Genomic DNA, 26,759 nt, shown 5'->3' on the forward strand with positions numbered 1-26,759 from the left:
TCTGTAATGTTAATAACCCATGCAGTGGAGAAAAAGGTATGTTTAGAATGTATCTAATAGTCTTCAGAATAGTGATGATTAACTCCAGTGTCTCATTGTACTCTGGGAAGGCTTATGTCTTTGTGTATAATCATGTAAATGTTGCTTGTTACCATTTTTCTGATGTTATAAGCAATTGATTTTGTTAGTACGTTATTTAGGAATAATGTTGTGGTTTTTGTTTTGGTTTTTTTTTTTTTTTTTTCTGATACTGACAGTGATTTTTGGATTGAAAACAATGGGTAGAAAAGATGCCTCTACATCAAGGACTCCTGTTGACCAGTACAGGAAACAAATAGGTAAGAGTTTGAAAGAAAAGTTTGTGTGCTTAAAATAAAAACAAAACTTTTTGGTTTTTTTTCCCAGCAAGGCTCACTAGTGTAACAAAACGTAGCATTCCTCTTCAAAAACTTCATTTTGTGTATGCTGTTGAGTAAGTTGTTCAGCTTTCTGGAGACAGTTAAGTGACTTCAGATAAAGTATATGCTGTGTGTTTGGAAACAGTAGGGGAATATTGCAGCGAAGTGGCTTCACAATGTTTCTGAACTATTGGAACTTTCCTGATTCTCCTGTTTGTCTCTAATTTCATATATGGGCATTTTTAACAAGATACTTTCCTCATTCATAACAATTTTTGATACACTGAATGTTACAGACCTTTGCATTGCATAACTGCATTTATTCTCACACTGATGGATATTTTAATTTTTTTCCTTAAGACTTTTTCTATCCTTGACTAATATTTCTTTAGGTAACATGTATACAAAGTATGTACATGCACACATGTACCTTCACATAGATACTCATATAGCAGATGCAAATCCCTTTTTCTTTGCTTAAATGCAAAGGTGAGTTATTTTTGAAATCTCTATATGAGGATTCTGTCTCTGTATGTTAAATAATATAAAGGAGTCAGTATTTTGAAAGTTTATATATAAAATGAAGTACCTTAATCTGTACACAGTTATTTAAGTAAATGACTTTGTTTTACAATTGATAAGCACACACATCTGTTTAAATATGCAGAAAACAACAAATGTCTGCGGGTGGGGGGAAAGGTTGTTTACAATGTTCATTCTCAAGGTGAAAGAGCTAGGGTTGTGGTGACGGTGTTCATAGTAAACTCATGTTTTTTAGATGTGACACATTGCTCTTAAGTTGGCGAAAGCAAGTGTTAAAAATTATTGTAGGGAAGAATCTCATGCTGGCAGGCAAATAAACTACCAAATAACCTAGGAGGTGTTTCTGTGATTGTAATACTCCTTTGTGGACAGAGAGCATGAATAGACTGTGCTCTGCCTTTTGTTCTGACTATGGTTGTTTCAGCTCCTACTCTGGACATTCACTGATACCGCTATAGGGTTTGCCAATGGAAATCAGTTCTCTGAACTTAATGAATGTAAGAGGGGGAGTTTGAAAATGTGTGAATACGATTTTAGACTTAAGTTTTGTAGTTGTGTTTGAGTTTTATGTGTAACCATTTTGGGCTATGTTTTGGCCTGGTAGCTGAGCTTGGTGGAGTGAGCCCTCTAGTCTCATTATGCCATTAGGTGTATTATAGGACAAATAGGTGTATTATTGACGAATATAATCCAATTTGCCCTAATGAATATAAAAGTGGTGTTGTTTTTTGGGTTTTTGTTGGTTTTGGGTTGGTTTTTTTTTTTTTTTTTGTCATTACTGCTTTATTTTTTTGTTCTTATATATAGTTTTGCATAACTGGTAATAATTCATCCATTTGTCACAGGATGGTTAAGGTTGACAGGGACCAGTGGAGGTCATCTCATCCATCTGCCCTGCTCAAGCAGGGCCACCTAGAGCTAGTTGCCCAGAACAGTGTTCAGATGGTTTTTAAATATCTCCAAGGATAGGAATTCCACAGCCTCTCTTCCTGTGTTTGACTATGCTCAAAGTAGAAGATTTTTTTCTTGTTTTTCTGTGTGTGCCCATTGCTAGTCCTGTGACAGGGCACCACTGAGAAGAGCCTGGCTCTGTCCTCTTTGCACCCTCCCTTCAAGTATTTCTATATACTGATGAAATCCTCTTTGAACCAACTCTTTTCTCCTAGGTAAGTTCTCTCAGGTCTCTCAGTCTTTTGTCATAGCAGAGATGCTCTAGATTCTTCATTTTAATTCCTCTTCATTCTTCTTGGCCTGATTTCATTCAAGTACTTATTAGAAATTACACAGAATGATTTTTTTTAAACACAGTCATTCTTTAAGGCTTAGATTTGACGCTTAGGTACTTTTGCAGGGATGTTTTAGTGTGAAGCTCTTGCATAGATGATCCCTCAGAGCACAGAGTGCCCTAATGCTCCAGGCTCAGTTGTTTTGTAGATGGACATTAGGTCACCCTTTCTAAGGCAGATTATGTCTAGAAACAGTAAGCAAAGTGAGGCTGCACAGGACCTGTCTTTAAAAAAAAAAAATTCATCAAATGGATTTAAAGCTCAAAATCCATGCTTGGAGTGATTGCCGGCTTTCTTTTCCAGGCATTTGGTATCTATGGATTGTTGAAAACATTATGATGGATGCTGGCTGAACAGCTATCTCCTGCTGACTAATGGTGTGATGTTATTTTTTAGCTTACAACTTAATGTTTTCTAGCCTTGCTGGATACAAGGTAACCAGATTGAAACATTTTTCATACCTTTTTTTTGATGGAAAATGGCAGCCTTCAAGGAACAACATGTCACAAAGTCATATCAACTTCCAACACAATTTTCAGTTAGATGTTTAGTGGAGTAATTTGAAATAGAAGCAGATTTTTAATTTCATTTTGTTCCAAGCTTTCTGTTTTGTTCTGAGTTTCCATACGGCATGCCACATGTTTGCCCTGTGCCATGGTTCAAGTTCATGTTGATTACTTCAGTTCAGCCGTTTGCCTTTTTCTTTTCTCCATGAGAGCAGGATCACTCGTGTCTTGTTTGCCTCTGTGCCACTAGCAGTTGCTGTTTGCTTCAGTAGCATTTTCAGAGGATTCCCCCAGCACAGAGATTGATACTGTTCTTCCCTGTCAGCTGGCTTTCAGCCATCTCTCCTGTCACCAGCCAAAATTTGTCTGTAGTGCCACTTAAGCTAGTGCTCCAGTATCTGACAGTGGCACTGCCTTCTCAGTGGGGAGCAGAGACAGTCTTTTAGTTACCAGACCAAACTGGCAATGGCTTTGTGAAGCCTAGCCCCAGGTGGACCAGGGACAGCCACAGCAACCTTTTCAAACTGGCTTTAGCTGTGCCTGGAGGAGGGAGGATGGCACCAAGGGATCTCTCCCTGTTCAAATCTCCATGAGCAGCCAAGGCTGTAGAAGAAACCATGAGGAAAAGTAATTTTAACACTTCTTGCTCATCTCTCACTCACAAACCCAAATATGTACCTGTAGTGCAGCAGCAAACAGGGAAGCTCTTTTGCAGAGCATTTCCTTCTCCCTGCTGCTGTTTGTGCTGCTGTGCTTAATTTGCTGGAATCTGAGGAAAGGTGTGAGGCAGTATGCATCCTTCTGCATTTATGCAGCTTTGCTCCACAAATGCTGTGAAAATAGCAACAGGTTTTTTACCATATTTGCTTTGTTTACTGTTATGTGTGCTTTAAGTTCCCAGAACAATTCCACATGTATATTTTCCATCCTTCTTCATCTGGTGTGTCGCTTGCTCGGCATGGAAGCTGCAGGATTTGTGGGTAGTGTTCATGACTTGTGTGATTGTGGGATCCTAAGCAGGCATACTGAGAGGATTATAGCATAACTAAAACCTGGTCTACAAATCAGGAATAGACATACTTTTGGCTCCCATTACTATTGTGTTGCTGTAGCATAATTTTTCATGAGGAGAGGTTGTTTGCCAATCATTCAACCTTCAATTTGTAGACTCAAAGGTCTGCCTATTGTCTGTTCTATATCTCCTGACTTGCCAGCTTGATCTTTTAGGAGCTGGAGCTTATATAGGCATAGCCTGGGGGTTCTTTGGAGCAAATAAGGCTCCTCACATCCCCCTGGGAAAGTGTGGAAGTTATGAATGAAAATATGTTCTCTTTTTGTTTTGGAAAGCACAAAGCTACTTGTTTTGCGGTGACTCGGTGGTGGAGGTGGTGCTCGTTGCCATCACACATGTGGAGCCATGGGGCAGGGAAGGGGACTGGGTAGGAGTCCTGAGTCCTGCTGTGGCAGCACAGTAGAGAGAGCAGTAACCACCTGAACTAACAGATAAAACTTTGTGGGTAAAGCTGGGCCTTTGTAGGTATGTAGGCACACAGTTTGTGGTATTTGGGAGTGGGGCTGCAGCCAGCCTCATCCCTAATGGGCTACAGCTCTGCAAAGCGGGTGAACAGCATTGAAAGCAACGAGACATGGAGTCCTGAGGTGCACTGACCAACAACCAAAGGGAACAGAAAGCACACAGGTACAATGCATGTAAGGTGAAGATTATAAAAGGTTGGGCTAAAGAACAAGAAGGGCAGATGCTTGAAGCCTTCTGAAATTGCCTGGTGGTACTCTGTGTATCGTGAATGTCTCAATTGTGACCTATGTCTGTGGTGTGGAGACTGGTGACCTGTCCAGAAGAAAGGTGTCTCATCCTAGGGCTGAGGCTGTGATGTCACTGAGATAGAGAAGAGCTTGGGGAATAGTGGCAGCATGAACATCTCTGGGGTTCCCACCTCCAGCTACCAGCTGGAGCATGGACCTGTTACCTTCTTGTCTCCAGAGAGAAGCCCTTCTTGTGGCAGATTGCCATTTCTACCTACCCTACTGCTAAAAAGTTGTCTTTACCACCTCAACTTTTCTGTTTTGTGTTACTGTTTACCTTCTCTGTGTTTTTATGGACTTAGTGTACCTCTGTCTTTCTTGTCCTGAGTAGTGCTGTTGTATACTCAAAAAACCTGGCCACTATCAGCCTTCTTTTTCAGATTAAAAAGAGGGAAAATGTTACATTTTGATACTTTTATTTGAAATATGTTGCATACTTTGACATGAAATGGTTGTTTTGGATCAGGAAATGCTTATTATCAGAATGAAAATTTGCGACATAATTTCTGAAATAATAGCAACAGCAAAAAATATTTGGACTGAATTTGTACTGAAAATTTCAAAATGTCCCTGTTTCTCACAAAACAGCAATTCCTCTGTCTTTTGTCTGTAAAGAAAAGGCATGGAATCAGAAGGCAGCACATACATCATGGAGATTGCTCTCCTCTGCCATAAGCAAAGATGTAGCAGGACAGATGTCAATGGAACAAAAATTCTCCAGTCTATTTTTTTAACAAGTCATATTTTTTCCCTTTTTTTAATGTCTGTTGCCTGTTTAATGTGGGAAAGGAAAGGAGGGGAAACAAATACTGACTACTCAGAAAGTTTTTTCCTAATGTTTATTTATATTGAAAAAAAACCCAAAAATAGCAGTTCTCGTGTACCTTTTTTTGCATCTAAAATATTACATTTGCTGTCTTGAATTTTTCTAATAAAATCTATTACTAAGCACATAATAAAGAGAAATAGGGAAAAAAGCATTCCTTTTGCTATTATGTGTGACTGTTGGCAAGTTTTGGAATTTGAATTTTGTACTTCACAGTGATAGGCCATTGATACCATGTGTAGTTCCCTTTTTTTGAGAGGAGGTTTTATGAAGAATGAATTTGGTGTCACAAAAAAATGAACTACATCCTTTGGTCAGTTAGTGCTGTTTTGATTTTAATTTTATGCCAGTGGAATCACTTTCTGGAAACTGAAGCAGGAGCAGCTGAGGAAAACACTGCTGTGAAGCAAAGCCTAGTCTGGCTATACTAATTTAATCCACATTTTGTGATGATTGGGATGTTTTTAAATATGTTCTGTGAAGACTGATGATGAATTTTAAGCACATGCAGCTTGTGATCACATATTTTGTAAGTCCAGAGCTGCAGAGCTGTGTTTTATTGCCTTGGCTGAGAGCATAGAAGGTGATGGAAGTTCTGGATATGTACTTACATATGTGAGGATATTATTTAGTTTTCATTTGTTGGGCAGACATAGACTCAGTCTGAGCAAGAGTGGGAGGGGTGGCTGCAGATCCAGAGGACTGTGGGAATGTCTTCACATACCTTGAAGAGAAGCTAAGGAGAAGGGTTGTGTATCTAAGCCCTTGGCTCCCATCCCTTCTCCACAGCAATAGTTTCTTTGAGCTTGTTTGATTATACTACTTTTACTATATGTTCATACTACACTTGTTTAGTACTCTTATACAGATGGAGGTTCATAGTCTGCTCTTGTTTTAATCTCATCAACAATATCACTGTTTCGCTCAGTGGAGTTGCTACAAATTGGTATAGATGTAAATGAGAGTGAAATTTGACATGTTTCCAGTTGCTGAACTGGCTTTCAGCATGGTGTTACTTCAAGCACTTGCAATTCCTGTAAGGTATGCGGTGTCTACAGGGCTGTTGCAATGTTACATATTTGTGTTTGTACTTACTCTCACCTTCATTCAGTTCTTCATGAATTGAATTCATTTCTGTAATCAAAGTCAACTGATATTCAAAGAGAAAAAAACTCTTATAATCCTTTACAAAATACATAACATTTTCACTATAGACACATAAGCATGTATATATTACATTCAGAGGCAGAGCAGTTTAACATTTTTAGAAATTCTTTCACCAGGCTTTGAAAATCTTAGCTCATGTGTGAAAGCTGGACTTCAAAGTACTCTCATCTCAGTGTGAATATGTAAATCTAATTTTAAGCACCCATTTCTAAAAAATTTCAGACATAATTTTTCGGTGTGTACATTGTTCATCTCACATTCTCTGCATGTGGTGCATTATATTTGCTTATATATTTGTAGGTGCTATTGCAGTAACATAAATTCAAGGAGAGTTGGGCAGTGAACTACAAATTGGATTTCCTCTCATTTCATCCTAACAAAGGAGTGGAACAGGCATGAGAATGGAATGCTCAGCACAGATGCATCTCTCTGGATGTGCTTGATAGATATTTAAGGTGAACATAATTCATAGTTGTAACTGCATTTCTTTAGCTACAATGCTGTAAGTAGCTCTGGGTTTTTTGGGTGCGGTTAAGTTTTGTCCAGCTATTGTCCTGCCATGGAAAGTGGTGGTCTCTGCTGCTCCTTCCCTGTCTGGGCTAGCAGGAATGAAGGCAGCAAAGAGTCTGACAAGCATTGCAGGGGCAGTGGTCTAAGAAGAAAGACACAAGAGTCACCTTGGATCAAGTAAAGAGGTTTAACTGAAAGGATTTTTGTATTTCATGCTTCAGGATGTGACCACATGCATTACATAGTTCACCAGGTATTGCACCTATTTATGGCCTTGAAAGAATGTGTTAGATGTCCATGTTCAGGGAAAGCGTGAGCACAGAATAGTCATCTGGCTTTTGCAGTGAATTGAATGTAATGAATCACATCAGTGATTGCTATCATACAGTCCATTAATTGCATGTAGTCATGGATTTCTGTAACTGGATTGTTTTTTGGGTTTTTGTTTTTTTTTTTTTTTTTTTTTTTTTTTTAATGGAAGCTTTTGCTTGTATTAAGCCTTATTTTGGAAGAAAATTAGGAACTGGCTACATTGTACTTTTCAAGGTCTTGAACTGTTTATGGGGTTGTCTGCTCAACTCTGCATATTGCTTGCAGGCTTAAAGTGTTGGATAAGAAAAGAAGTTACAGGGCAGAAGGAGAATGGTTTTAGGAAGCTCAGATTGCTAGAATGAAAATAAGAAAAAGCATTTGCTTGATTTGAATTACAGTTACAGAAATCTCAAACATCTTGTGACTAGCTTTTATTTGATGGTAAAGGCTGATTAAAATAGGCACTATTGAAAGTATTCAGACATTCAAAGTTATTTTGAGATATTTCATTTTTTTAGTAGTTGAATCAGTACAGAAAAGCACTGTGAAGTGAACGAAGAGCTCTACAATAAGTGGAATGTGGGAAAACAAATAATTTGCCCTGATTGCACACTCTGGTTTCACTTAATAAATTTACAGATAATATAAGGCAAGTCACTAATCTGTTGCTTAATTTTTGAATTACTTTACTTGAAATCTGTCCTTGTCATTATCTCAGTTACATAGATGCCCTGTTTGCTATGGCACCAGCTAACGGAATTTTGCTCAGCTAAGCTACTGATACTGTTCTAGAATAACTCACAGAGGAAACAATAGTATTTTCAAGAATTTTGACTGCCTGTTAGATAGGCAGCGTGGAAAAGCTTGGTTTTTTGTTCATTTATTTTCTGTGAATATCTTATAATTATCAGCATATTTGCATTGTTGCTGTAAGATTTGTACCAAAACTGATATCCTCAGCTGCAATATTTGATTTTACATTAACTGAGTAACAATAATTTTGGAATACATGGGGAGTTTTTTGTTAGAAATAATTTCTTGTGATATTTTAACCGAATACCTGTGGGCCATTCATAAGCATTGGTGTTTGGATGATCTAGGGTGTGATAGGTAAGAGGATGTGACACAGATTGTCAGTAAATCACTTGCTTAGGTTCAGCCTAGGTGATAGTCATGGGAAGATGGTAACTGCCTGGCAGATGTTGGGTGGCATTTATGATGCGATGTTTGTGCATTCAGTTCCTAGTGGAGAAGTGTTGAAAAACATCATTATTTGTTGGCAGTCAAAACAGAGAGGAGCTGGATAATGAACTAGCATATGGAGTGAAACAGTGTCTCAGCATTAGGCATAGTCCCTTCAGCTCAAGGTTACAGCATACTGGTAAGAGTGCTGCCCAGATTTACTGAAGCTGTTTTGAGTGAGTCTGAGCTCACATTGTGCATTAAACCCTTCAGCTTTGGGCCACTTGAGCAGTCCTTGAGTTGACCTGTCCCTTATCAGCACTAATTAACCTGGCCATGATGCTGTGTACTGTGACAATGCATCTCCTGCTTGCACCTTCCCAGTTCACATCACAGGCAGAACGAGTGTGCAGCTGTCAGTTTAGACCTGGCCTGAGGGACCTGCAGTCGCTGTGAACTGAAGAGCAGGGAGAAGTTTTAAGTTAAAGTAGAATGTAAATGGGTCCTTTTGCAGGCACTGAGTGGAGATGTGTAAGAATAATCTCTACAGGCTTCTGTTCTAACAGGTGAATGGTGAGAGTTTGGGTGATGATTCATGTCTGCACTTGTAGGTTAAGCAAGAATTGTACTGCTTTCTGGCACAGAGGTCAAATAACCCTAATGGTACTGTTAAACTCTTCTATCCCTAAAACAGAGTGGTTGCTTGCACACTGCTTATGGAAGATTGCTTCAGGCAATTTTCAGTTCCTTCTTAACCCATGGGTAGGAATTACTTGGGAGAGAGTGACAGTGGGCAGTGTGTCAGAGACTGTTGTAACAATTGGAGTGAGCATACTCTTTAATTCCAGTTCTGTTCACGTTGTCTAATATATTGGTGCACCTGCAACCTGATATTCAGAGGGTACAGTTCAACATTACAAAGTGATCTTTAACAACACCTACCTCTCTCTCCTTGTTCCTGCCACCATGTCACCATGTACAGTACACCATCCTCTGGGGTGGCAGAGCTGTTCATATGCCATTTTGATCCAGCTTGAAGTAAAACATGGGCTGAGCAGTTTGTGAGTTGAGTGAACTCCCTCATCTGCTTCGTTATCTGGCTGCTTGCTAATACACATCAAAGCCAGGACAGCACTCTGCAGGAACTGGTGTGGCAAAACTCAGGCCAGCAAGTGCCATGAGCCAGTATTGCTGTTGAACACTTTGCAAAGCCGAGCCACATGTCAGCTGACTTTAGCTGTTACTCCATATAGTATGCAGATTGAACAGATTAGGAAGCGTAAGAAGGATTTGTGCCCTGTGTTAGTTTCCCTCAGTTTCTCAGAATCAGTTTTGATCTCAATCCAGTGGCCTCTGTAGGTCAGATCAGGCCTACAGGTTGTGTTACTTTATGAATAATAACTACAATGGTTTAAGTCCATGTATTTTTAGAGGTATTTTACACTGTCTTCAGTGAGCAATAATGTTGCCTTTCCTATGTGTGGAAGGCATAACAAAACCTGAATGCAGTCCTGTTTCTGGCACAGCCTTTTCCATAACGTTCAGGTATAGTGCAGTGGTGTTTTGCCTACTGAAGAGTAGAAAGAAGTGGAGTGAAATAGCAACCCCCAACTAGTGGGGTTGTCTTTGAAGAAGACTTTTACAGAAAAGATCGCCTGCTGTCCTCTCTGTCTTTTCTGGAATAGATGAGGACTGTGCAAACTAGAATGCACAGAGAGAAACATTGAATAAATTGCAAATCAAATAGAACTGAAGGTACAATCCTTAACATACTTCATAGTGTGAAGTGTCTCAGAAAATCCACCTGTTAAGTACAATACCAGATGGAAAAGATTGGTAGAGTTACGAGAAAGACTCATGTCTGTGATACAGGAGGCTCTGCATGTCTTGATAGGCAGCTTGGAAAACCACAGACCTTGTAGCATATATACTCCATGAAAGAGCTTCTATCCAAATGCTTTAATGGAAGAAATATAACCCATGTTTGTGTAGAGAAAATTATCAAATTCTAATGAGTAATCATCGTGAAAAGGACAAAGAGGGAAATGCTTTCATGTATTCCTAGGAGAGGGAGAATAAAACATTTTGGCTCTTACAAAAACAGAAAAAATGTATCCCACAGAGGGTTGTCTTCCTCATCTTGTTTCTGTCACAGATGAAAAAAGAGAAATTAAAAGTATAGTTTAGTGTTAATTTTTTTTTTTTTTTTTGCTTTATTCAGCTACCTTTCAGGTAATTTTTAGTCTGCAGGGAAACACTTCCTACAGTCAAGAGACCATGAGTAGGAAGGTTAGATTTTCTCGTGGTGGAAATTTGGGACAGGTATCACACTACTGAATTTAGCACTTACTTCAGATGCTTATCCTTGTAACTGGGAGCAAAATCCAATCCATAAATGTGAAGATAAAATGAATAACATTTCAGTGCTGGAAAAGCTAATTATGTTTCTTCACCATTTGTTGTTTGTGGCCAAAATGGTATCAAAAGGACTGTGCACGTTGATGACCAGCTAGTTCACAACTAGTGGTATCAATTAATTGGCTGGAAATCTTAGTGGAAAGTTTCCCTTGCTCCTAGTGATTAGTCATGGTTATGAAAAAAGTGTACTTTATCCTTGTATGTATTTGAAGTAATGATAAAAAATATTAAAGCCATTAAATAGGGTACTGGGGACAGTGAGTTTGAAGTACTGAGTACTGATTTGCTCCTCTGTGTTTAAGAACGATGAATTGGATGTGAAAGAGATGCTGAAAGAACTACTAGGGAAGACCAAGAAGAGCCTTGTTTAGCACAGCTGAACACAAATTCAGACAAATATGGTTCCTTTTGGAACTTCCCAAGTAAACACATGGGAAAGACACAATCCATATATATCCAGTCCATAACTGTATAAATTGTTCATAAAGAAACATAACAGGAAACAGAAGGCAGTTTCTTACCAATAGGAGATTGAGCTTCTTGGGTAATGTCCTATTGGTAGGCTAAAGCAAAAAACAAAAACAAAAACAAATGAAAAAAAGCTCCCCAAAAAACGGAGATTGAGCTTCTTGGGTAATGTCCTATTGGTAGGCTAAAGCAAAAAACAAAAACAAACGAAAAAAAGCTCCCCAAAAAATCCCAAACTGAAAGCTCTAACTTGTTTTCCAACTGATCATTTTCTATGATCAGTTTTAAAGAAAACAGCATGATACATGTGCCTTCTCTAGCAAAGCACTGGATTTCAGTAGTTCACCAAGTCCTTCCTAGTCATATGTTCCATATGGACAAAGTTTCACTGTGAAGTGGAGCAGCTTTCATGGATATTTATAGCAAGAGAATGCATTTGGAAGGATTACCATAACTTTCTAACTGAAGTTTTACTTGTGGAAAAATTAATACTGAATATTTTTTTCTAAAATCAAGATTTCAGGAGAGCTGACAGCATAATCTTGAATGATTTGAATTACAGCCTTTTTTTTTTTCCTTTTTTTTTTTTTTTTTTTTTTTTTTTGAGAGAACATGAAATTCATGCTGAAAAGAGAGAGATAAAGGGAGAAGGAACACATTTTGGTCATAACACTAAACTTTGTTTTTAGTGCCTGTGCTCTCAACACTGTGGTGAAGCCATCACAATATTTCTACAGCATCATTTTTTTCTGTTTGTTTTGAGGACATTTTAATAAATTGTTGAGTCTACATTTGGTGCTGCTGCAGTTTTTGTTCTTTATATTACAGAAGTGCAGTACCTAACAGTCTAGTAGTAAGTATAGTGTGCAGTTTATCAGAGGATCCCCAGTTGTACATCTTAGACAGGACTTTCCTATGTTACCCATTGGTCCTAGCTGTTCCAGCATGTCCCAATGGCAGGATGTGACAAGGACATTTTGTCATCAAAAAATCTCAGTAGGAAACTAAAAGGAGCTCGTACCACATACTTCTAGCAATTAGCTCATCTCCAGGGAGCGACAGAAAAGAAAAACACATAGTGTCTGTAAATTGACAAGGAACCTGGGAACATACTTTATTTACTAAGTAAAAAGGAAGATTTTCAAACAGTTTACAGCAGGTGCCAAAGGTGGTGGCATAAGGGCGTGGTAATATGTTCTGTCTCCACTGCATACATCACTGACTGAGGTGCTTTCTTTAGGTGGAGTTTTCTTTCTCCATCTATTTATTTATTACCTAGCATATGCAAAACCAGTAATTTGCCAAGTATTATTTTAACTTAGTTTATCGCATTTTGAAAGAAATTCATGCAGTTGCGCAGCAGTTACTGGAATCTTCCCTACAGAATTGCTCAGATCTTAGAAGCATGAGGGACATTGGAAGAGCTCTCTTCTCAGTAAATCTTGGAACAGGTTGATATATTGGCTAAACTGGCTCATAGCAGAGTAAACACCTGGAGTGGAAAGTGGTGAAGGCACATGTATGTCTGGGGACTGTTGGTCACTAACATATCATATCACACTGGTGTGTGGACTAGGGCTGCCATTTGAGCAGTGTTGGAACTCAAATGTTGTAGTAATACTGTTTTAATAATTTAGTGTTGTCTATTCTGCATTTGTAAAAAACCCTTTGCTAAATTCTTAGAACTGACATAGTGAGATTTCAGTGGCTTTTTTTTGGCTCTAGGAAAAGCATGTCTGTCACAAGGACCATGTTGTTACTGGAAGTGACATTGTGTCTCTTCTGAAAAATGGAGCTGTTGATAAATGGGCCATAGGGAGGGTGTGTGGCTTTTTTTGTTGTTGTTCTGTGTTCTTGTATCTATATATCTGTCTATCTGCAAAATGAGACATTCAGAGAAACATTTCATTCCAAATGTGAGACAGACCTCTAGGTTGCACGGAACTGAAAAATTACTTTGAAAAAGAAATATATTGACTATTTTTCACTCTGCATGTAATGTATAATGAAGGTGTCCTTTCTGGTGTGTTTAAAGAACAGAATCAGCCAGATTGAGGAATGTCAGTAGAGGACCATTCAGAGAGTTTACAAATAAGCTCTCATCTGCACAGATCAGTGCCTGTCCTGTCTGCTGGGAGCCCACCTGGGAGACGCGGGTTCCTCTGTGCTGATGGTTTGCAGCAGGACTCTCTCACAGGAGCGGAACTAACACCAGGTCCCTGGCCACCTAATGGTGCATGGCTGATATTCTGTGTCTTGTGTCACATGTTGGAGCACATTAGGTGACTCTAGACAGAGGGACTTCATCGCGGGAATGCAGGGGGTGGCACATAGGACCTTTGTGATCAGAGCGATGTCCACATACAGTTTGTGAGGAGCAAAGCATAGCTAAAAGTTAGTTTTCTGTTTAATTTTGTTTAATTTTGTATGCTTTTAATTCCAGAAACTGAAATTGCTTTGTCCATGGATTTATAAATATTTAACACACATTTTTAATGAATAAGAAATTGAATTTAAGGGTCAGTAGCAGATTCAGTTACTTTTTCAGGTACTTGTTTAATTATTTCTCATTATATTTGTAAATGTAATTTTAAAATCTTTAAAAATAAATTAATAGAGGCCATCAGAGAATCATCTCCAATAGATAACATTCATGAGTGCTTTTTGCTTCTATTACACCATTACACTAGGATCTCAATAGTTTTTGATGAGGAAAAGAGATTTCCCAAGGTCATACAGTAATTTTATGAAAGATCAGGAAGAGAAGACAGCTCCATGCTTTATCTGATCTCATCAAATAGTTTTCCAGACCGTAGAATTTTTTCCTAAACAGTCTTTCCATCTTTTGTGTGTTTCCTTCAAGAGACATCATACTTAAAAGATCATCCTGTGGAATAAAGATTTGGAAAAAAAGATACTGGGAGCAACCCTTGATTCTTTGACTAAATTGCCCTAATACATGCCTATTGCTATTTAAATCATTTATAATAAATATAGTGATGTTCAAAGTAAGGCTAATACTGAAACCAACTGATTTTATTCATTGAAATATCAGCAGAACAGTGATCCTGATGCAAATGGTGAAATAAAATCAAAAGGTCTCATATAAAATCATTACCATCACTCTGATGTCAGTTTTTGGAAAAAATGAAATATACAAGTTAACTTGACAAAATTGTATTTCTAAAGAGAAGGTTTGAAGTAAAGCCTAGCTGTTCTTTACTGTGTATTTTAGATTGCAGTATTTGTGAAGGATTCCAGACATTCACCTGTCAGGCAGTAAGTCCAGTCCCAAAGTTAGGAGTAAGATGCCATTGTTTTGCTATACACACACATGTAGTTCCTTTTCTGTGAGCCTTCAGAAAGGGAAAAGAATGGAGTTGAAGCTCTGAAAAATTAAACTTAAAAGTTAGCCAGGCTTCTCTATCCTATTATCTTAACACCCATCTCATCACTGATAGAAGCCTGTTTTTTTTTCTTGAAGGTAAAATTCTGTCTCCTAATATGCCTTCAAGACATTATTACACCTTTAGTTCTCAGGTCCATAAACCATTATTCTGGATCCTCATAAATATGCATTTTCTTTACACTTTTAAGTAAGCTGCTATTGCTGTCATTCACTTTTAGTTAAGACCTGTCAAGTGGTGTTTCTGTTGAAGGAAAGAAGTTTAAATTACGGGTGAACTGAAGATATGTAGTTCTTAGGCATGCTAAAATTATGGGTGAGTTGTAGAGATTATTCCTCCCAAGTAATTTTAGGATCCCAAGGGATAATGGTGATGTGTACAAGAGATGTTCCCTTCTTGGCTAATTCCATTAAAAGCTTCTGATTTCTGCATTTGCTGGAGTGAGACTCCAAAAATCTGCTTTTGTATCTTACATAATCACTTTCACAGTATCCTGTAACATCCACCTCTGCTACGACTGTCAGTGCATTGACTTCTGGAGTGACAGTGATATGTAGGTCTGACAAAGCATCCTTTGCAATGTGCTTCATTGAAGTGAGAACTGCAAATGCTGTCACTATTATTGGAAACCTTTTCCTTGGGCAGAATTAATAAATTACACCTTGTATTTTGGGATGGCTTTGTTATATACAGTTATATTTTAATTGGCAGTGGGATGATGAATTTAGTCTGTGAATTATACCAGTATGAGAGGCAAATTCAAACTAAATTTGAGAAATCGGGGAAATGGCTTGGAAAAATATAATAAAATACAACAGAAGAAGGGCAAGTTTCTTAACTGTGGCATAAATATTCAACCTACAAACTGAGTAAGTGTAAGAAATTACACTTATTGCTTATGCAATAATCTTGGAGAAAAGGTTTATAACAGTGAGTAAAGTCACAGGCAGACTGATTGAATGTGTAAGGAAAGTATTTACATAAAAGATATCAATAAGATCTGTTTCCACTTTTGAGGGGGGGATATATCACATTCCTCTGTTTGGAGGCAACTGTTAATAAAATCAGTGTAAGCCAAATTGCAGCTGTGTGCCGCCTGAAACAGAAGCAGAAACACTCATTGTATTCTGTGTGTCTCTCCTACCATGCCTTACACTACCTTTTTCACACCTCTTATCATCAAAGAAACTTCACAGAATCATGGAAGGGTTTGTGTTGGAAGAGACCTCATCTTGTTCCATTCCCTGCCATGGGCAGGGATACATCTCACCAGATGAGGTTACTCAGTGCTCTATCCAACCTGACTTTAGACACCTCCAGGGATGGGGTATCCACAACTTCTGTGGGCAGCCTTTTCCAGCTTCACCACCCTCACAACAGAATTTTTTTTGTCTAATATAATCTAAACCTGCTCTCTTTCAATTTGGGGCCATTCTGTCTTGTTACTATATGCTCTTGTAAATAGTCTCTGCAGTAGTAGTTTTGGTTTGCTTTTTTCATTTTCAGAATTTATGCTAAAATGTGGTTGTTTATATGAAAGTGTAACTGCAAGCAGTTGTTCCATAGCAAAGTTGTACAAATGTACTCAAAACAACATGTACAAAATAATGTATGTATATATCATGTAGGTGGAGAAGAAAGAAGCTAAATACCCACCCAGTGATCTGTTTCAAATTAATTGTGTTAATTTATTTTTAAGAAAGGTATTTACTGTTTTCACAGTTGTCTGTTTGAGTAGGAAATGTTAACGAGATTGTTGGAAAGGTTAATTGAAGAGCTGCCATCCTGTGTGTGGAGGCTCCTTTTACATGGAGCCAGTACTGTTTAATGGCTGTAGGTATGCACCTGTTGGACTTGAGCACAGGATTGCAATATATAGTTTAGCACTGAAAGGCATTAAAAAGGACTGCCTGTCAAATAGTAGTAGCAAGCATCAATATTTTTAGTGCTGTTCTTCAGATTTTTCATGATAGTCTTACAGTTAATTGAATGTATTCTACAGGTATTGAAAACAAATTCCCTGAATAATTACCTGATTTATTGTTTTTATTTGTTGTTCTGTACATTATTAATAATTGGTTTCCTGAATTTATTTTCTTAAATAGTTATATAGATTTTTAAAATATTCCTTAAGTATCAGAAAAGGTGCTAATTTAAATAGGTTCTTAATTACTTCTTACAATCAAAGTATGGCTAATATGAATTTTAAATGTAAATCATTTTTTAAAATGAAACACTGCTTTTCATGGCAACTCATAGAAAATTTGAGGGATTTTCTGCTTCCAGTCAGAATATTATATTTAACAAATATTACCAGGCTTGTGGTTTGGAATCAGGGAAAGATAGCAATAATTAAATGGGTATATTTTGATGTACTTAAGAATGCATTATATTTTGGAGTTTTTAAATCTTGCATGCAGCATAAAATGAAGTTATTCATTTTAATGTGTCCTTCTTGTTGGCTTAAAGCTGAAATATAGTTGCTTGAAAATTAATTTACCCCTCATGAATGACTGGTTGGATTATCTTTGTAGCATTAAATGTCAACCCTGAGCTCAGAGCACATTGTGTCTACGGTAAAAAGTTGTCCCTGAGCACTTAATGTTGTGTTAAATGATGATGTGTCCTTTGCAAATGTATTATTAGTGTCAAGCTGTTCCTTCTCTCAAGATTGAAAAATGGTCAGTGATTTGAGCTGCCATTAAACCTGAATAAAATAGAGAGGCTGTGGGGGGTTTTCATGCCTTTTCTCAGTACAGACACACTCTTGTGTAGGTATAAGACATATAAAAATCTTTCTGTTAACCTAAGACTCCAAAAACCCCCTTTGGAATCACAGCAATTAAAAAGAAGAAAATCTCACTTCTGCTTCTCAGGAAAAGAATGGTAATTGAATTTATCTGTGTGACACTCATAACATAAAACACGATATTAAGTACTTGAGATCTTGATCTTGTTTCCATAGATGTGAGCTAGGGCTATGTTGCCAATTCTCAGAGATTATAAAACTGTTACTGCTGTGTGGTTTGCCAAGTGATTTTTACTGAAGTTAGGCTTGAAATTCCCATGGAATCTTGTTTTTCTGAGGTTCCTCAACACTCTAAATAAATAGCTATTTTCAGAATGAAGCAGGCATATTGAAGATGTGTTCTGTGAGAGCAGAGTTTCACAGTGTTTCAATGGGTTGAAATAAATTCTATTATTCAGTGAGTACACAATGACTGTATTAAAATCTCTCAAAGATCATAGAATTAAATACTTGTTCATGCACTTTAGGAGGCAGGTGTGTAGGTACTTCAGTGGTTTTCGATGGTGTTACAAAGCACTTTAGAAAACGCTTCTTTCCCCATGCCAGACACCTAACTTTTTGGCATTTAGAAAGGCACTTAAAGAAAAATTGTACTGCTATGTATGAGATGATAAAGCTCAGTTTTGAGCTCATACTTGGTTTTTCTTACATTCCAGGGCATGTAAGAAAATAAATGCTTGCCTTTACTCCTACTGAAAAACAAACTACTCTGAAGTTAGGGAATTGGTGGTAGTGCAAACTGATTTGAACCTTTTAGTCCATTGCAGACCCTACTGAATTCCTTTGGGGCACTTTAGTTCCATTGCAATGGTGGCATTAAGGTACTTCGGGCAATGTAATTTTATGACTAAATTCTCTCTCAGCTGTCAGCCATTTCGCTGGTTCCATAGAAGTGATTCCCTGATAGTTGAAAAAGGCGAGGGCCATGCACATGCAGAAGAAAACAAGGACATGGACATACTAGAGTGAGTCCAGTGAAGGGTCAGTATGTCCATCTGGAGTACAAGAAGAGGCTGAGAGAGCTATCTTTACAGCTTTAAGAAGAGAAAGCTCAGCTGAGATGTTGTTGCTGTCTACAAATACTTAATAGGAGGCTACAGGCAAGGTGAAGCCTAACTTTTCTCAAAGGTGCACAATGGTAGGACAAAAGGTAAGTTAGAATATGAATATTCTTGGTAGGTAGGTGAAAAATATTTTTACTAGAGGGATGACGAAATGTTGGGAAGAGTTTCTGAGGGAGGTTGTGGAATCTCTTCCTTTGTAAATACTAAAAACTCAGCTGGATAAGCTCAGCTAGACTTGCTGCCAGAATCACTGGAGTTGACTTTCTGGGTGAATACAGTTTAAAAACTGGTTCTGTTCTGAGCAGAGGGATGGATCATATGACCCCAGGAATGTCTTCTATCCCCTATCCCCTGAGACTGTAGCTTAAAGCAGGGCCATAGCTGGTACATGGGAGCAGTTCTGAAGAAGCAGTGTGCTAATTGTGGTGCAGAGTGCAGTGGCTCTGTAGCACAGGCATAGCTAACTGGCTTGGGAACCAGCGCGTCAATAGCTGGGCAGGCATGGAATTCAGGCTGTGGTTTTCAATGCAATTCACAGTCCCTTCGTGGATCTGTGATTTTCTCTCTGTAGTACTAATAATGCCTGACTTGGGTTCTGAACGTCTCTAGTTGTTCTTGACAGTGAAACAGGCAGCATCAGGGAGCTCTTTAGGTTGTGCAGGCTGCTGTCACTCACTCTTCAGAGGTCTCTCTATGGGAGGTAAAGAGAGACCTAGACTAGCAATCACCTAAAACTGAACTCAGGTGTAAAGGGTATGTGATCTTCTGTGTCTTGCATATAGGGAGGTTGTGGAGGATGGCATGACTGAACCTGCCTCCATCCTGAGCCTTTGTCCATGCTAATGAGATCTAATTCTCCCTTACCCCTGTTACTGCAGATAAAAGGACAGGATGCTTGAAGTCAGGCTGTGGAAACCCTGAGAAGACCAGAAGTCCATTTTCTTGTTCTGTTTATTCTGTGGAGTTTTGTGGAGGGTTCCTGAAACCTTCATTAATTCCTATCAATAATCATGATAAACCAGTTGATTTCAGCTTAACTAGGTGTGTGATTTCACACTTGCAGTTTGTCAGTAAATCTTGTCACAATCTGTCTCTAGTTTCTAATTAGATATGTATGTATTTTAGTATGGTTTTCAGTATCAGTTACAGTAAGGTACTTTAGTTAAACTGCTACTGGTAACTAAAATTTACCCTCTAGTTGTAGTTTTATTGATCCTTAAGTAGTACTTTAACGTGAAATGGATTGCTAATGTATGGAAAACATCTTACTAATGTTTTTGGTATGACTGTAATACCAGCACAGAAAGATTCGGGACAGCAGTTTGTTGGTTGTTACAAATTATACTGAAAGTATTGAAAGGAATTTTAAATCTGTAGCATGATTAAAAAATGTAACTATCTGTCAGGTTTTTTGGCATGCTGTAAATAACTCATCTTCAAATTATTTGTCTGAGTAATTAAATTTAGATTGCACATTTCTAATTTCAAATATTTTGACTCTTATCTATTTGGTTTTCCATTGTGGCTTAATTGATGTGGTCTATATAAACGGACAATAAATTTATATACCTTTGTTATAAAGATCAGTCAGTGAATGGAACTTGGTATTCATCCCAGACAGAATTATGATTGAATGTATTTGCAAGATTAAAGCACTGAATTTACTTCTTTCTAATTAAAGGCAATTAAAGATTTGCAGACACAAATAAAAGACAATGAATTGAGGAATAAGTGTAGAAGCAAGTCCATTTGCAGGTGAAAAGAAGTGCCTTTGAAGCAGAACCAGCTGTATTTTCATTGAAAGAATAACAGTTTAGGAAGCTTTTCTGCATGTGCTTGCTTGATAGCATAATGTACTCATAAGCAGCTTACACAGTACAGTATTCAGAAAATAGCAGTGCATTAATTTTTAAAGTAGCAAATGCAGGCGAAGAGCAATGCTGCCACATGATGATAATGAAGGTGGATATTGTAAAGTCTGCTGAGAGAAAAGAAAGCAGGGAGCTCCTGAAATGTGAACATTTATAAAACAATAACTAGATATTCATATGATAATAAGCTTGGACAGCAGCATCAACAAAGGCCAAAGATGCAGTCCTGTTTCTGCTTAAGCCTGATGAATTAAAAAGCAGAGAGGCAGTCTTTAGTTTGTTATTCAATTCCAGTAATGAGCTATTGTTAGAATGAAAGAGTAAATATCTAGAAGGGTTGGAAATACTTTTTTTTTTTTTTTTTTCCTTTTTTTTTGTGAAGTTATTCTGTAGATTTTTTCAGGTTGTGTCTTAAACAGCAGCATCTTTAAACACAATCCTAAAAGTAGTCAGTTTTCTGTAATACAGTGCTCAACATCCTGCAATCTCGGTCGCACATATAAAGGACCTTGGTATGTATGCAGGGGTACAGTGTTGTGCAAACTACCTGGCAGTGTCACAGTATTTCTGTAGACTAAAAAAAAAAAAATTAATCCAGAACTTAAATGAACTTGCCTTTTACTTTGTTTTTTGGCATTTATCATCATGTCATTGGAGGTTTTAATTAAAAAGAATACTGAATATACAAGATCAGGCCATCTCTAATATGTTATTAAAATTACTGAATAGAAGATGTATGGGATCTCAATTTTCCTTGTAAGCAGAGGTAAATAAAAAAATCTTGTAAAATTCATAGATTTTTATTCCTAGTTACACGAAGAGAAACAAACTCACTTTGCATAGTGTATGAATCTCTAATATCCACTCTGAAGGAGGCACCCTTTCTCATTTTTCCCAGTATAGCTGTTTTAGTAGCTAAAAAGCTCCCTTATCTTCACCCTGTTCTAATCCTATGGCTAGTAAAATGGTCTTCATTTCTATCCCAGGAAAGTTTTCCAAACAGGATCTGTAAGCATGGCTCAGCTTAGTTCAGGTGCTGCTGAGGTCACTTTGCCACCAAAGGAGTGGAAAAGAAGGTTGGAAGGAAGAGAGGAGGTGCCAGGCAATCTCTGTAGATTTTCGGACAGGCAAAGGCTGTTTCATGCACTGGATGGGAAGGTGGATGATCTTTGGAGGCACTGTCAGGAAGTAGGACAAGTAGAGAGCTGTAGTCAGTAAAAATAGTTGCCTTATCATGGAGTACTTTAAGTCTTTGGCCTTAAAAATAGAATGGAAGTGATGGGCCTGAAAGAGTAAAGAAGTAGTGAATTTGTTTTAAAATAAATAAATAAATAGCAGTAGTTGTAAAAAAAGTTTCAGGAAGCTGGCACTACAGTTTAGAGTTTGAGAGAAGAGATGACAAATTGATAACAATAATGACTAGTCAAAGAGATGAGGATTATGTTTAATAGAAAAAGTAAGATTTGGTCTGGAAATCTTCTAGTGGTATCTTTTTGGCTTCTTCTTGCCTTCATATATTCCATCAGGAAAACTTGGTGTCTCAGATAGGCATTGGATAAAGCAGACAAATGAGGCTTTGTCTGATGAGTCTGTCTCAACTGGCTTTGATGATCACTTCCTGAGAAGAAGAAATAGCTTAAACTGATGACTCTGACAGATAAATGTACCAGACAGCTTGCAGGATAAGTGAGATAAAACTAGAAGACATTGAGAGTGTGAATATACTTATCCCAACTGGTTGAATTTGCAAGCCCAAAAGAAGGGAGGCTGTAGGGAGCCTGTATTACTTTTTTCTGCTTGTTTTCCAGGTGGTAATGATCAGTATTCACGTGACAGGATTTTTGCATTTCATTGTTCTTTGTAGTCCTGTAATGCAGATGTCTTTCCCAAGGCCTCAGAAAGTTCACATGTTTTAAGAGTCTTTTAGTACGATTGCTGAATCTGGTTTTCATTACAAAGAAGTCCACAGATGCCCTTTTTAAACTTTTGCACTTGGTGGACTCAGACTGTTTCCCTACCGTATTTTTTTCCTTTTGGCTATTACATTTAGCAAGGAGAGTGGTAAATTAATGGCAGGTGCATGGATTTGGAGAACTACCAGTTCTAGAGTCATCACTGAAATAGCCTGGTTGTTATAGGAGGGTTAGTTGTTCATATCAGACTTAATATAAATGTGGAAGTATGCTCTAGATAAGTAGAATCCAGTCTTAGCTGTAGCCGTGATACTGGAATAAAGAGTAGCAGGGTGCCAAGGGAAAGAGCACCAGTAAGCTTTCTCACTTGGATGAGTAAACATGGTTCTGCCCATACATGTATTTCACAGATTGGGTCTTCTATGCAATATTTGCCCCTGCTCATGTCACCTTCACATTTGAGCTGTGGAGAAGAAGAGGGAGAATTGGCAATGGGAGGAAAGGGAGGTGGGTTTTACTGGCTGACTTGTGTCCCATTCCTAGTGGACCTTACCAGGCTTTCTAGTTTTCATTATCTAATGCTGTTGCATCACTGGAAGGGAAATTTCTGACTGTCTTGTTTCATTTACCTCTGATGGAAAAGCAGCAAACCTGAATTATGAGAACTGAGATTTAACTTAGTGCTTGTCAGTTATATAGTTCTAAATGAAGATATTTTTCATGCTTAAAACATTTCAGATTGATACATTTCTATAGTTTGTTCACAAGTAAGTAAGAACAGCTGCATCACTTATGAAAGTTGGCTCGCAACAAACAAAAAAATTCAAGGCTGGGGTGTGTCTACGCCAAATTTCAGCCTGGAGTGTATTTTTATGAGTAATGAACTCCTGCCATTTGTAATGGAAATTCAGAAAGATCTTTTAACTATTTCATGGCAAAAGTATGCATGTGAGACTTCAGGGAGAAGAAACACGTTCTGGCTGATGTCATCTCATGACTTAGCCATTTTTGTGGTTTCTGCAAGTCTTTCTCCAGCTGTTCTAAAAAATTACTGTACTCTCTGATGCATCCTACTATCAGATATTACTGACTTCTGAAAAATAGTGATGCAGTGGTCCTGTCCTGCTAATAAGATGTATTGACTGGATGAATATATTGGAGCCTCTGACATAAATCTTCTTTCTGTCATCCTTTCTTCACTCTGTCTTCTGAGTTTCCTTGGATCTATGCTGCCTTTTTTTTTTTTATTCTTAATACATATGGTTTCAGTTATTTTTCCATTTGTTATCAAGTATTTTTAAGTTATTTCAAGTCTTTCATGAATAATATCTGACCAAAGAATAGTATGGAGACCTTCCCAATATATAATCCATAGAACTGAGGAGAGATTATATAATGAAAGCAAACTTGTGATGCAAGTTCAGCATTCACGTTATGCTACACAGACAATCTCTGTATTGAGTATGAGCAGGGTGATACAAGGAGCAGACAAAGTCAGAAGTGGGTTTCCATAAATCCAGTGTATTACTGGAAAGAGATATTCACATTTCAGAATTTCATCACTACACAGTAATATCCCAGTTTTCAAGGTAGCCATAAAATGAGAAGTTTGCATTATTGATTATGAATGTAAAATCACATCTGCTTGGATAAACAGGATTTTGTATACAAAACCACTGGACAAAGTTTTAGAGGAAAAGTTAAACTATTTGACTGTAACAGCAATGAAAGCTAATATACAAATAGGTAAACTTAGTGATTTGAAATAGGCCAAACACTCTGCTTTAAGCATTATAGTTTAGTTTTGGAATTAGGCCTAAAGAAAAAAAAGATATGTATGCATTAGGAGGGAAAAAATAAAAAGGACTTTTTTAAAAAGCCAAAGCAGTTGTACTGAGGCTGTATCCCTCTGAGCAGTTTCTTCACAGATTCTTCGTTTTCTTCTCCTTTTGTGACTATCTGTACTTCTGTTAACTGAAAGAAGCTGTGGTTAGTAGTTCATAATACAACAGTAACAGGCCTTTCAGACAGCAGAAATATCCCTGAGAGATGTCAGGTGTTTTATGCTCGTTAATAAGTTGAGATAAATGATTTATACCATTTTTACCATTTCTGAATGCTTACATGTCCTCCTCTGAACTCAGTTCATATGCAGTCAGTGTAATCAAGCCCTGGGCTGCACTCTTTGTGGCTGCAAGAGATAGCTCCTGTAACTTGTAGAAAGTTAATCTAGAAGATTTTGTGTAACGTGTTTCTACAAGCAGATGGTGTTAAGCAGTGATTTTATTAGCATTTACTTAGACTGTCTCCATATCTCTGAGTTCTGATGCCTGCAAATAATGTTCCAGTTCAGAATTACAAACCTTTACATTCAACAGAATGTCTTGTCTTGCACATTTATATGTGCATTAGAGATGACTAGGCAAGAAAAATTCTAATGGAAATTTTTGTTTTGATTTCAATGAGAGGGACAAACATAATCTACCTTTAATCTACTTATTTGCTGACTGATTCCTATGGACCAATTTATTAAACATTGTACTAGTGGATATCTATCCACAGATGTATTTTGATGTCACTCTGGAGTAACAGGTTCTACACTGATTTGTCAGATCTTGTTTCTGTTACTGTCTGTGTTAAGCATGGTTGTTCCACACATTGAATCCCTGTGTGACAGAGTTGCTGTTGTTTGAAATGTTGGACTGTGGGATGTTTTTAATATGTTGAATCTGACTTTTCAACTGAAACAAATGCTCACATTCTTTGTATTATTTTTACGTTGTTTTCATTGAATATGCTTTTTTACTCTAGGGAAACAAGATTATAAGAAAACCAGGCCTATGTTAAGAGCTACAAGATTAAAAGCAGAGGCCAAGAAAACTGCACTAGGCGTAAAGGTAGAGATTTCTTTGATAGCTCAAACCACCTTTGTGTTTGTTTCTTTTCCCCATAGATGTACTGTGTGAATATTGATTTGTGAGAGATATTGTTTATGACACTTCTAAATCTAAGTAGAATGCTAGAATCTAAAATATTTATGATTAACTGCTTTTACTTAACCCTAAAATGACTTGAATGTTTGAAGTGCTGAAAGATTTTAGGTAGTCTATGTCCTTGTTATGATGCATGTTTACTTTAAGGTTTAAAGTACTGTGTGCTCAGAAAACTGATGGTTTTAGGGAGCCTGTCTACACACAGAACAAATTCTTCAACTATTTCATATAGTTAGACAAATTACAATAAACATTTCTCATGTTCCTCTTCTCATCCTATACCAGTAGTAATTTAAAGACTGGGTTTTTTAAGTATTGTTAATTCTCAGCATTATTGTCTCAGTTTGCACCCTTGTGTACTGCTTCTGACTTGCAAAAAGAAGGCTTAACTAACATCAAAGGAAAACATATGGAAAAGTACTAAACTTTATTTTGAAAGTGTTCCCTTTTCAGGCAGGTATGAAGTATAACAATTATTTTACATCACAGCTGTGAATATGAGCAAGGAGGACAATTGGAAATATTCTTGGTTATCTATGACCTGGTGTGTCATCAAAACGGGATCTATCTGAACACACATTATTTATGTTGCCTCCAGTATTTTTTCCTCAAATTTATTTTTTTTAATCTAACTGATACACTATTAACTTTACAGCAAGAGTAAAACCTGAGGAAAATAAAAAAGTAGATCCATTATCTGAGTATTCTAGTAAAAGAAACTTCAGAAATGTTAAAAGGAGAACATTTTCTTGTTGCTGGCAGATGAGAAATCAATTTTTTCAAGTTATAGCTTATAGCAAATGCCAAGGTATTACTACCAAGCTGTAACAGCTCTTAGGCTGCCAGATGATGTATTTGGTTGTCTTCCAGAATTTGCTATTATAATCACGAAACAGTGCTTTCTTTTTGCTCCTGATTGCTGATCTCGATCAAGCATTACCGTGTGATGCAGTATGTTTTCACAACATAATCTCCTCAGTTAGTGCTGTGTGTCAGGTTTTAATGAGAAAAAGTAGATTGCCTTTTTTGTTTAAAGGATAAATTATTAACCTTTTGAGTTCCTTTTCCTTCTTTTCTTATTAAATTTTCCTTTTCATTTTCATTTTTCTCTCAATGGCATGACCTTTTAAAAGTGATGTTCTACTTGGAGGCTTAGTGTACAGCCTAATTCTTTTAAAATGAACATGTTTTTGCATGTCTTTCACAAGTGAGAAGAGTATGAGATTTAGTCCTTCAAAACCTGTTTCATTTCCTTGTTTTCT

At 37.4% G+C, this 26,759-nt stretch overlaps 1 protein-coding gene across 1 annotated transcript in view; it reads left to right on the forward strand.

Annotated features, from left to right (window-relative positions):
- TRIQK (triple QxxK/R motif containing) overlaps positions 1–26,759 on the forward strand; it is a 58,645-nt gene that overhangs the window by 19,236 nt on the left and 12,650 nt on the right. The window contains exons 2-3 of the mRNA XM_041464537.1: positions 258–338; positions 25,316–25,401. Of these exons, the coding sequence (XP_041320471.1) occupies positions 278–338; positions 25,316–25,401 (147 nt within the window). The 5' untranslated portion in view covers positions 258–277. The remainder of the gene's footprint in view (positions 1–257; positions 339–25,315; positions 25,402–26,759) is intronic.

This window comes from Pyrgilauda ruficollis, unplaced genomic scaffold, assembly GCF_017590135.1.
Source record: "Pyrgilauda ruficollis isolate IOZ18807 unplaced genomic scaffold, ASM1759013v1 scaffold18, whole genome shotgun sequence".
Taxonomy (NCBI): Eukaryota; Metazoa; Chordata; class Aves; order Passeriformes; family Passeridae; genus Pyrgilauda; species Pyrgilauda ruficollis.